Below are 12524 nucleotides of genomic sequence, written 5' to 3'. Positions count from 1 at the left end.
TTGAGAAATATTATGGCATGTTTTTCTTATGTTGATTAATGTTGGGATGGGTAAATTTAAGAGAATAATAAGAGGAACGATAGGACATGCATGATAATGTAAATTGATGGAAGGCTGATTTGTATTGTGGTTTGGCAAGGGTGATTGTGGATACGTGAGCTCGAGGAACAAGAGTTTCCATAAGTTGGTTTTTGTGTTGTTTAAACGATCGAGGTGGGCTTTCTTTTCAAACCTTTTTATTTTCTGAAAATACGATGTGGTGTTATAAGGGTGGTTTAACTTGTTATGTCATGCCATGTTATTTTGTTTGTGAGATTGTTGTCTGATGCCTAGTTCGTCTGAGCTTGCTCCGTTAGGCTATATGGTTGTGTTGTGAAACGAATTCGGGTCTGAGTAGGGCCGTAAACCCTCTCAGGCTGTGTACACTGGTGGGATCGTGAGCCGTCCTTGCTAGTCGGCCGGTCTCGTGGGCGAATAATGTGGCCACACTTTCGTCGCACTGTGATATGATGATTGTGATTGATGGATTGATGTGAAAAGTGGGGAGATAAATTGTCTGGCCAGACTTGAAATATTTTTATATTCTCGTGATATTTCTTACTACATATAAAACTCGAGATCACTGGTATGGATGACATAACTATATTAAAATGTTTTCGGCATGAGCCCATTGAGTACAACAAGTACTCAGCCCTGCATATTCTTTTTCTTTATGTGCAGGTTGAGCGGGATGTTGCGGAGGATGTTGAGTTGGCCTAAGAACTTAGGATGCGTTGTGTCTTCATACATAGGCGTTATCATTGACTCTCTTTAAACCTTTTTTCCGCTGCTATATTTTGAACTATGTCTCAAGAATTTAGTCTTTTTCGTACTGTGTAGAGCATGTATGGTTGTGTTAGGTTTTTAACCGAGTATTTTCAATGTTACTTTAAAATGGTGTTTACGTGATTTAAACTAAATGGTTCTTTAGAAGTTAATTGGGTTTTTAATATTTATTTTCTCCGCTGCTTCTTTCTAAAAAGGTAAAAAAAATATTTATCATAAGTCGTTTCTAATTAATAGTAAATTATAACCTTAGACTTTTTAAACTAAAATATTTTTCTTCCTTTAAGCTAATTGAGTTTTCGTAAACTGTTATCCTTGTAAGTTGTCGTTTTTGTCGTCCCTTGGTCACGATCGCTGCGTTTGTAGTACCCCTAGTACGAGCGGTCGTGACAGAGCCCAATTTTTGAGAAACCCAAATATCAATTATTTATTCCAAATTTGCAGTCAACTACTTGGTCAAATATATTTCCCCAAATCCCATTACGAAATGACTTCCCCATATCTCCACTCCCTAAAATATCTCCATCAAACCAAATCTCCACAAAATTTATAATATATCTCAACTACTCCACATATTTCAAGTTCCAAACCTCCAAAGAAACCAAGAGGGAGTAGAGAGAAACTGTGATTTCGTCCACCCAATTCTATCCTGCAATTGCAAAATCTTTCTCCCTTCCAAAAAGGTATATCCCTCCCAATTACATATGAAATTTCTGCTGCATATTTCCATGAATCACGGTAGCACAGTAGTCCACGAGATCAGATTTGTTGAATTGTATGGAAATTTTCGAATGATTCGTTCTTGATAAAGTTGCAAACTTTAATCTCTTGTTTCCCCTTCAATCCCAATTCCTGGAATTCCTTATCTGCCCATTATTAAGTGAAATAAATCAAATAGAACATGTAATATAAGTTTATATTTGGGAAAAAGGGGAAGGAAAACCTACCGTTGGAGTAGCAGCGTTGCAAACGGAAGAGCTGACCGCCCGAAGCGGCGGCGACGGAGACAGCGTGATAACGGCGATGACCGCAGCAGAGAATGAGAGAGAGAAAGAGATGGGATCCGATTGTTTTTTCCTTGTTACTGTGAGGGAGTGAAGAAGGAGATATGAGAGTTGGGATTGTTTCTGCATTGCGAATTTTAGAAGAATTTCAGAGAGATAGAGTGAGAACATATTTGAGAGAGGTAGCTTTTGATTTTGAGCGTCAAAAATAGAGAGAGACAAAGATGAGTTGGCTTTTGGGAAGTAGACTGTGTGCTGTGGGAGTATATACGAGTATGGGGTTAGGCGCATAGATGTTAGGTTCTTTTATTAAATATAGTTTTCTTTGTTTACGTTTTGCTGTGGGAGTAGGAGTATTGTTTTGTTTTGCGTGGGTTTAGAACAAATGTTGTGCTGCTTATTACTTCATAATTGGGCCATTATTTGTTAAGAAATGGGCTAGTTTATTTATCCATAGTGGGCCGGCAGATTGGGAGCTTGCGTTCATTACTTAATTGTTTGGACTCTGATTTGATTATTGTTGGGAAGATTTTTGGGTGATGAAGTAAATCCGGAAAAATATACGAGGACTTTATTTATATGTTTTCGTTATGAAAGAACGAACAATAATTTGAGCACATTTAAGATGCATGCATTGTTAAATTTATTTATTTTGCAAAGTTTAATTGTGCACATCATGTTATTTCAAAAAGGGTGCTTGTGCACGTTGTTGCGGTTGGAACAGGAAAGTGTTTGAGAAGTTAAGCGTTTGAGGTGGACTTTCTTTTTAAATAAGGGCTATGCCCTAAGTATATTTTTATGTGAAAATGATATGAATATTTGTCATGCCGTGTTTTGTTTTATTCTATGGAACCTATCTGATGTGGCTTTTGCCATCAATGGATAATCGAATTCGGGTCTGTCTAGGGAGTGAATCCCTATTCAGTCTAGTGTACACCTATGGAGATCGTGAGCCGTCTTTTGGGTCGGCCGGTCTAGTGACTTGGAATGTGGCCACTTTCCTTGTCATCAATGGATCATATATGGTAGATAGCTATGGGAAAATGGTTGATCAACCGAATTTTACGATGGAAATTATTTTAGTGTCTTGGGCGATTTCTAAAGTTAAAACCCTAAGGTCACTCAATGGTGGCATGATAAATACTTTTTATAAAATATTTTCGGCATGAGTCCACTGAGTGGATCAAGTACTCAGCTCTGCATTTCTTTTAAAAAATGTGCAGGTTGAGCGTGACGGGTGCGGTGGGTGTTGAGCAAGATCGTTGAAGAAATATAAGTGTTTAGAATGTGTCATGTCTTCACACGTGGCATATTCTTTCTCCCAAATGCTTCCGCTGAGTCGTTGTCCTTCTTTTTAGTTCTTGTATCGTTGAGATGATATTCATTTTTGAGTTGTTGATTGTTGAGATACTCTGATTTTATTCGAGCTATTCCCATTTGTTTCAAGCTATGATCGAGTTGTGTTGTTTTCCCCTTTCTTCCCCGCTTCTTAAATCCTCCTCTAGTCGTGATCAACCGTGTTTTCTATCCTTAGAAAATGCGGGCGTGACATAGGGCAATCTTCCTTTCGAAAGGTTGATTGTGCCCTTAGCATTGGGATCCTTAGAATATGCTCCATCTCCTTTTTGGGTGCCCTCCGTTGCTTCCGCGTGTCTAGCTTGATCAACTGGCAGCGTGTTGTAAAAAGCTTCATTCTTCCTTGATCCATTGACCGCCCAATTGCTCCTCAAAAACTTTCGATCGTGGCGGATTCTCTTCACACCTGGCTCAAAATTACACGTTAGCTTACAGAAAAATGCAGAATTTTACCACATAACAAATGCATGAAACCAGCCTTATCAGTTACTTGAGACATTTCTTTTCGGCTCGGGATTTAAGAAAGTTGTGTTTAGTGAGTTAAATAAAGTAAAACAAAGTATATGTGAGAATAAAGTAAAAGTGAATAAAGTAAAATAAAAATAAAGTAGGTGTGTTTTATTTTTAGGTAAAAAGAGAAATGACTCAAGTAACTTGGGACAACCCAAAATGGAATACAACTCGTAACTTGGGACGGAGGGAGTATATGTTGTGTGAAAAAATAATTTAAATTGAAATAATTATATAAATTTAAAATTTTATGATATTTAGTTATAACTAATTTGTTGTTAAATGAAATTACTACCCTAATTGATTTTTTTTTCACTACATTGATTTTCGCAGTTGATTGATCTTGGATCTTGATTTAAAGATTCAATGTCTATCATTTAGTTGTAGTTAGCAATTTTAGAGTGAGTTAGCAATATAACACACTCCTACTTTAATAAATACTCCATCTGTCCACGAACAGGAGTCTCGTTTACTTTTTTGCACTTGTTTTATAAAAATGATAATAAATAGTTAAAGTGGAGAATGATAAAGTAAGAGAGAGAATAATGTATTCAATGAGACTCCTATTCGTGGACGGAGAGAGTATAAAGTTTTTACTATTTCTTAAGTTCTTCTAATTTAAGTTTTGTAATTCAAATTTTCAACCTTAATATTCATAATCAAATGATTTTTACATTTTTAAAACTTGGGATGTTACAAAAATATTTATATATTGATGAATTATTTAAATTAAAATATATAAAAATAATAATTTTAAATATTGATTATCTGGTTCGACCCCACAATACTAAATTGCGGATCTGCCATTTCTATTAATATTTGTCGCATTTACTTTATACTACTTTAATAGTGGACACATTATTCTATAACTAATATTTCCTCCCTCTTCAAAAAATAGAAACTTTTGAAACAACATAGTTTTAATATTTCCATTTTTAGGAAACTGATCAAACATCATTAAGGATCTTCTTTTTGCTCCACCCTCGGATATTTCACCAGTTCTTCTGTACATTTGTTGACCTCCTTAAATATTTCAGAGAATAAAGTATGGTAAAAGATATCATTAAATATGTAAAATCCATAATTAAACATCCTTAAATATTAACGATGTGAAATGACCAAAATTCATCGTCCGAAAAATATAGTCCAAACCAATCGCTAATTATAAGTGTTTAGAAAACCCAAAAACCTCAAAAGGAACTCAAATGAAAAGTAGAAATTAAAAATAATCTCAAAATACAGTTAATTTTCTTTGTCGCCCATAAACGATTTGGGATTTTCAAAATTCATTGCCAATATATAGTCAAAATAGAAACAACGCTTTTTATAAACGTTCAGAAAAACTCACAAAGAAATAAAATAAAAACTAGAAAATTGGCCAAAATCCATTTTCCGAAAAATACAGTCAAAACAAGAACATCTCTATGTTTAAGTGTTTATGAAACCCTAAAAACTCAAAAGGAAATAAAACAAAAACTAGTAAATTAAAAATATTCCAAAAAAATAGTAAATTGTCTTTTTCGCTCCATAAACGTTGTGAGATGATCAAAATTTATTTTCCAAAAAATGTAGTCAAAACACGGACAACACTATTTATAAGTGTTTAGAAGAACCTAAAAACTCAAAATGAAATAAAAGGAAAAATAGAAAATTAAAAAATTATCCTAAAACGATGTTAAATGGCTGAAATACTTCATCCGAAAAATATGGTCTAAACAAGGACAGCGCTATTTATAAGTATTTAGAAAACCTTAAAAACTCAAAGGAAACAAAACAAAAACTATAAAATTAAAAGTTATCTTAAAAAACAGTAAATTGTTTTTTTTTCTCTAAACGATGTGAAATGGTGATAGGCTCGGATTTTACACTATTTTAAGGCCATATTTGGTCCGTTTTGAATGTCAAAGTCGCATTTCATGTTCACATTTTGCATATTTGATCTATTTTGGTATTTTGACGTGTTTTGTGAGAAATGTGTAAAATAGAGCCCAAAAAGATAGCTAAAAGTCGAAGTTGGAAATATGAAGTTTTCAAGAAGTCTAGCGGTCCACTGCAACACAGCCAGAGATCGCTGGCCGACATCGACCGCTGAACAGATAACGGTCCGCTCCGAAAAAGTTGTGCTGAAATGAAGAACAAGCCCAGCGACCGCTTGGGTGTGCGGAGCGACCTCTCCAGAAGTTCCAGTACCTACGGGATGATTGCTAACGACCGTTGAACCCAAATGCAGCAAGCGCTGATCAAGAGATAGAGGCTACGGATCACCCACCTTTTAATGATGCATTTTTTCCTTATTGAAGATCTTTAATAGCACCCACCTTCAATTAAATATTTCACCGGTTCTTCTCTACATTTGTTGACATCACATTCGGATAAACTTGTCACAACTACTTAGAGCACTAGCAATGGTGACCTATCTCCGGAGCTCATCTCAAAGCCTATATCCATTTTTTCCTGCCACGTCAGCAGGCCCATCTCAGAGCCTATTTCCCTGCAATGAGAGCCTATTCCAGAGCCCATCTCAATTCCACATCAACACTATTTTTATATTTTACTTTTAATTATTAGTCTGAAATAAAATGATATAAAATAGTAAGAAAAATAAATTAAAGACAACTCAATAAAAAACAAATTTCATTAAAAAGAAAATATCCTACATTTATAAAAAAATACAGAAAAATATACACTAAAAATATTGATAAAAATATTATGACTATAGAGAAGTAAAATGTAGAGTGAGATAAAATAAAATGGGATGAAATGTGAATAATTGGTGGGGAATGGAGTATATATATAGTATAAAAAATGAATAAAAAAAGAGAATCGGCCTAGCCGATACATCGGCTGAGGCATGGAGGCCGAAAAAAATGGCCATCGGCTCCCTCTCCACAATGGGAGCCGGGGGATCAATCAGCCCTTGCGATCGGTCCCCATTGCTAGTGCCGATTATTGCTATTATTTAATTACTACTCACCCAGTTGAAAATCATTTCTGGGCTAGGTCGATTTTTTTTTTTTACTTTCTATGTGCTATTTTACAAATTTGTAATCTGCCCCATTGCGACCGTCGATTACATAGGGAATGAGTAGTAATTTTGAACTGACTCACCCCCCAATAACTAGCAATTATTGTACTTTCTATTTCAACCCCCGTCTTCCAAACTATAACAATAAATGGATCTATACATAAAGCAAATCAAGTATAATATACATTATGTTTTAAAAGTATGTTTTCAATTTTTGGGAGGTTAAGCCTTCAATTGAGCATCTTCTAACCCAGAAAATGATAGGCCAAAACGGTGGATCTTCGTACAATACCTACACAAAAAGAAAGTTAAGTATAATTGAAGTAAAAGCAAGGAGCAGAAAAAGAGAGTAAAATAGCAAATGAAATAATCTGACAGTCACACTAGATATGCAGCATACACTTACCTAATCTGAATCCATGTCAGGAATTGATAATATAGGAATAAAGTATGTGATTCCAAACGTCGGGGACTCCAGGCAGGCACCAATGAGTACAATCGGAATAGCTCGAGGGGTTGGATAGTTGGTCCTTGGTTACGGTGTGAAAAAAGTTCTTGTATATCGATGGATGTGCATCCTTTCTATATTCCGACAAATGAGTTATATTCAGATATTCGATGTTTATGCCTCGAGTCCCTAGTTTTTGCAGAGTTGCTTCTGCTGCTCTCATTCTTGCTCCAACTATTGAAACACCAATTCTCTCATCCAAAATTGGCTCTGTTTCGTTGTAGCAATTGCGTTGCTCCTCCCATTTTTCACCGCTGCACTATCACTCGTTACCTCAACATATAACGCAAAATTGAAATCATTCCGTGACACTTACTAGAGATGAAAAGGAGAAGGGCTCATGAAAAACATCTTTGTTTTAGTTCGGTTTATGTTGATTTCTAGCCAATCTGACCACACGTCGAGGACCATTTCGTAGAGACGAGTGCTCATCTTATCCACCGTCTTGTTTCTCGTATCCGACCTCCCTAAAGATGTTCCCCATCTAAGAAGACAAGACAAGACAAGAAGATGAGTATAGAAAAACTAGTCAATATTACCAACAATTTACTTACGCGATTGTCATCGGATCCGTCCACCACAAGTAGGAATTGAAGATGAGTATATCTGCATCGTTCCAGTGCCTCGCGTGCTTTTCTATCCCCATCAATCTAACTACCCGATCCTTAACACGATGAATAATTGGATCGTCGCAATTCGACTCCACCAAAAACGGAGACCAATATAACGCCATCGTAGCATTATATTCCTAAAACAACAAACACATTTCCACGTTATACATAATCAAACTCATAATAACTATTTTAACTCAAGCCTTACAATTGACTCGAACGTGTGCATATTCTCATCCCGCACCACCCTTCTCGGCGACGCCGCCCCTAGCGCTGACTCAATCAAGCAGAGCATCGACGTCCACTGGTTCCGATTCAACGAGTCACCCACGAACACGACCTTCTTCCCCCTTATTTTCTCAAACAACGCCGTTCCGTTGAATCTTTTTCAAATTAAAAAATAAATAAGTAAACTAAATTTTAATCCACTATAAAAAGAAAAAAAAAAAAAAAACAAGTATGCCTACCTCGGAAGATCACAATGATGAGGCTGCCACCTCCAATTCAGATACTTGAAATCTTTCCTACCATACCTCTCACAAGCAAATTCAGGAAGCATAAAAGAGCAATTCCTCTCTTCATACAAAGGAACTGTTTGGTTGTCAAAAACCCATCTCCCTTCAAACAAGTTACACCTCCGACTCAAACTCGGCCTCGCCTCCTCCTCGTACGACGCCAGAGCATCGTTTCCGGCGTCGTTACATGCGTTCTTGAGCTGCTTCTGCAGATCCAAGAAGCCTAAGAAGTCACCTGTGAGGTAAAAAACGGCTCCCACTAAAATCAAGAGAGACAAGCCAAGAATGCAGTGAGAGACCATCCCCATTTTCATTTTCTCACGTTTCATTTTTTTTTTTTTGAGAGCTAAGTTTCTAGCAATTTGGTTTTATTTTTGTGAACAAAAAATATTTGGGCTTTATCCCTATAATAATTTCACATGCCTCTTGCATTATTGCAAGAATATTTGTTCCTTTTAACCAAGAACCATCGTCGCTTCTACACTCTGTCAAAAACACATGACCGTTTGTTAAAAGAAATGATAGCATTTCTTTTACATTTTGGAACGATTTTATATGGAATTAAAGGGTGTGTAAGTGTGTCGGTTTGTATATTGATGGACATTTTATGAGGTGATTATTAGAAGATAAAACATCGTTAGCAATAGGATTAATTAAACAATTTAATTGATAACGAATATTGTGTGGGGCAAGTGAGCTGGCTTTGGCCCTTGTTTGCAAGTGAATTTACATCAGTGAATAGTGACAAAATAGAAGCCTCCCTTTATGCGTTGTCTAAGAGCCACTCAATATTTCAGATTAATAATGTTTCTAATATCTGTAGATATATATTCGTAGATGTATTGTTCATAATTTGTGAATATGAGCACTGCTGGTATAAATGAAGATCTTATGTTTAGAAAAATTACTAATATCAACTAAATTGTTAGCGGAGAGCGGTGCTTATTGGTAGGTGTTAACAAGGGAAACGAAATTTTAAATTTTAATACTAATATTTTCTCCGTCCGCCATTACTTTTCACTTGTTGCCTTTTTAATTCATCTGTCAATACTTGTTACACTTACCTTTTACTAGTAACTAATTCTCACTCACATTTTATTTTAAAACTAATACTCTCTCCGTCCCATTAGAAATGAAATATTTACTTTTCCATACGATATTTTATTTAGTGTTGTTTTGTGAGTTATTAAAGAGAGAATAAAGTAATAGAGATGATGTTGTTTCCATTTTAGGAAACATGGAAAACCCAAAAAGGAAAACATTTCATTTTAAATAAGACAGAGAGGGTATATAAAAATAGGACCAACATTTCACTAACTTTTTTTCAAATCATTTTCCATTACATTTAAAATCCATGTCCAGTCGTGCCAACTAATTACGGATTGAGGTAGTAGAAAATTATTCTGATTTAGTAAATGAACGAACATTATATTGGATGAAAATGGGTGTGCCAACTAATACGGACGGAGGTAGTAGAAAATTATTCCAGTTTAGTAAATGAACGAATATGATATTTGATGCAAAGGTTGGATTTTCAACGGTCATTATCAAGCAATTAGTTCTTAAATAGGTAATTAAACAAGATTTAATTTAATAAAGTTATTGTAGTGCATATAAATTAACGGTAGCTGCCGACACAATAATCTTATGCTTGTCATTCTTTTGTAGTGTCTTAGATTTTGTAATAAAGTAGTTGGGTTCCATTTGGTAAGGTTCAATGTGGACCTAAGTTGAATAAAGTCTATATGGTCCAAAGTACTCACACCACGTAAATTATGTGTGACATTAAATTTAATAAATGTTTCATGATTTTATTTATGTCCCATACAAACTTTTTTTAGGGGATGCGTGCTCGTTGTAAGGTAAATTTATTTACTAGAGTAACTTTTCATTTTTTATGATATACTTCCTCCGTTTCAGATAGTTTGTCTTACTTTGACCGGGCACAGATTTTAAGAAATGTAATAAAAAATGAGTTGAAAAAGTTAGTGTAATGTAGATTCTAATGTGGGATGGACTGAAATAAAAAAAAAATGGGACAAACTATCTAGGACGGAGGGAGTAGTAACTAATTTTAACGAATAGATAGAAATTAAAAGATAAGATTATTTTGTATGGACTGATGGGTAAAAAGAAAGTACATTGAATAAGGAAATAAAAATATCATATTGTCACGACCGCCCTTACTAAGGATAGTAAAAACGGGGAAATCGTGACTAGGGAAGGGACTAAGGAGCGGGGAAGAAGAAGGGGAAAACAATGAAAGACAACATCTTAAACAAAGTTTCAAAAGAAAAGTTTTAATCGATTAAACAATTAAGCAGCGGGTTAATATCTCAAAGTAATTAATGTCATAAAGTAGTGTAGAGCAAAACGAGAGACTTTATCAAGAACGATTCAAAACCAGGCAGCGGAATAAAGGTGTCTAGAGAGTCATAGGGAGACGTCTATGTATGAAGACACGATGCATCCGGAATTTCTTAAGGCTCGACTCAACATCCGCCGCAACATCACCGCTCAACCTGCACATAAAGAAAACATATGCAGGGCTGAGTACTTGATATACTCAGTGGACACACGCCAAAATATTTGATAAAAGTAATGTCATCCATACCATAGTGAACTCGAGTTTTAACATTTTAGAAAAGAATATCATCGAGTATCACAAAACATTTTCGTAGACTGGCCAGTCAAAACAATCTCCCCACTTTCTCGTCAATCAAACATTCACATCCTCATACCATAGTGCGATGAAAGTGTGGCCGCACTATTCGCCCACGAGACCGGCCGACTAGCAAGGACGACTCCCGATCCAACCTGTGTACACAGCCTAATAGGGTTTGCAGCCCTACTCAGACCCGAATTCGTTTCACACATAGCCCTATAGCCTAACGAAGCAAGTTCAAACGAACTAGGCATCAGGCAACAATCTCAACATAATAACAAGCATAGCATGACATAAAACTTTAAACCACCCTTATAAAACCGTATCATACTTTTGAAAGCGTTAAAGAGTTTAGTAAAAGAAAGTCCACCTCGATTGCTTACAAACACGGTTCACAACTTTATTGAAATCCTTGCTCTTTGTACCCACGTACGCACAACAACCCTTATCAACATCATAATCACATAATACAACACAATCAGTTTTCTATCAACACATTACTCATGCATGCTCTATCGTTCCTTTCATTATTTTCTCATATTGCCCATCCCAACTTTCACCATCATAAACGATACGAACCCTTTGGCATACATCAACGTGCAACACATAATCACATCATAGAATAAGTTCTTACTCACACATGTATCATGTATTTCATTCAAAACTTGCCAACAAGACTATTTCGATCAAGACATGAATCTTGCAGAACAACGCAGTCATTTGGTAAATATCATTAAAAATCCATCCGATATCATTTGAAGCTAAAATTTGGTCAACACACAGTAGACACATCAAGGTTCATTCAGTTAAAAATTCACACCAAAATCACATCTTTAGGTCGGTCAAAAACAAAAACGAAACTCACTGGATGAGAATATAAATTCTGACAGGACTGCGCAGTTCAATTGAAAAATTTGTTAAAAATTCATCTTTCGTCAAAAGAGGCTGAAATATTGACACAACACAGAAGACACTTAAAGTTTCACTCAGTTAAAAATTCGTGCTAAAATAAGATCGTTTGGTCAGCCAAACACTCGTCGGAACCTACTGTCCGAATACCACAGTTTTCATGCTCAACATTTACAAACTAGGGTTTGTCTATCATTCATCCACACATACATATTCATGCTTTCAACACATATTCACGCTTCAAAAACGACATCACAACCATGTTCCCCTATTTACACATAGCATTCACCAATGAATCATCCACAAACTCACACACACACATACATACACGTACATACACATACTTTCTCTCATGCAAACATCCTTCCCAACCGATTAATTTTTAGATATACGATTTCTACACTCACTATATGCATGAGGGGATCAAGAAACATGGATTCAATGGTAAGAAGGAGAAAGATGAATCAAAGTATACATTTCTCTTGAAAAACAATCGGTAGGAATGACGAATGATGCGATTCTTCGATAAATCTTGAATTTCCAACTCCACAATGATGCAAGAACAAGGAATTGGTGAAGGATTGGTGGAGAAGGAG

General features: G+C 35.7%; 1 protein-coding gene and 2 long non-coding RNA genes across 3 annotated transcripts; 1 reads left to right on the top strand and 2 right to left on the bottom strand.

Moving 5' to 3' along the window:
* The first annotated feature begins 1410 nt into the window (after positions 1 to 1410).
* LOC121800166 lies at positions 1411 to 2161 on the top strand. The gene is made up of 2 exons (XR_006050446.1): positions 1411 to 1508; positions 1757 to 2161. It is a non-coding gene; the product is annotated as an uncharacterized LOC121800166 (long non-coding RNA).
* Positions 2162 to 5686: 3525 nt separating this feature from the next.
* Positions 5687 to 6335, bottom strand: LOC121799251. Its single transcript, XR_006050227.1, has 2 exons — positions 6014 to 6335; positions 5687 to 5931 (listed from the first exon to the last, which is right to left on the bottom strand). It is a non-coding gene; the product is annotated as an uncharacterized LOC121799251 (long non-coding RNA).
* Positions 6336 to 6849: 514 nt separating this feature from the next.
* On the bottom strand, positions 6850 to 8917 carry LOC121799250 (protein trichome birefringence-like 34). Its single transcript, XM_042198572.1, has 6 exons — positions 8307 to 8917; positions 8048 to 8222; positions 7783 to 7976; positions 7545 to 7712; positions 7127 to 7482; positions 6850 to 7012 (listed from the first exon to the last, which is right to left on the bottom strand). Exons 1-5 carry the CDS (start codon positions 8681 to 8683, stop codon positions 7143 to 7145), a joined length of 1254 nt encoding a protein of 417 aa, XP_042054506.1. The 5' UTR covers positions 8684 to 8917; the 3' UTR covers positions 6850 to 7012; positions 7127 to 7142.
* Between the last annotated feature and the right edge of the window lie 3607 nt (positions 8918 to 12524).

Source organism: Salvia splendens, chromosome 4 (genome assembly GCF_004379255.2).
Source record: "Salvia splendens isolate huo1 chromosome 4, SspV2, whole genome shotgun sequence".
In the NCBI taxonomy this organism is placed as follows: Eukaryota; Viridiplantae; Streptophyta; class Magnoliopsida; order Lamiales; family Lamiaceae; genus Salvia; species Salvia splendens.
This window is presented reverse-complemented; position numbering and strand designations above follow the sequence as displayed.

Excerpts from the sequence above, each read along its gene's own strand:
- LOC121799250 (XM_042198572.1), bottom strand. The coding sequence starts at position 8,683 with ATGAAACGTGAGAAAATGAAAATGGGGATGGTCTCTCACTGCATTCTT. Across the intron at positions 7,977-8,047 it reads TGCACACGTTCGAGTCAATT|GAATATAATGCTACGATGGC; the intron begins GTAAGGCTTGAG and ends TTGTTGTTTTAG. Across the intron at positions 7,713-7,782 it reads ACGGATCCGATGACAATCGC|ATGGGGAACATCTTTAGGGA; the intron begins GTAAGTAAATTG and ends TTGTCTTCTTAG.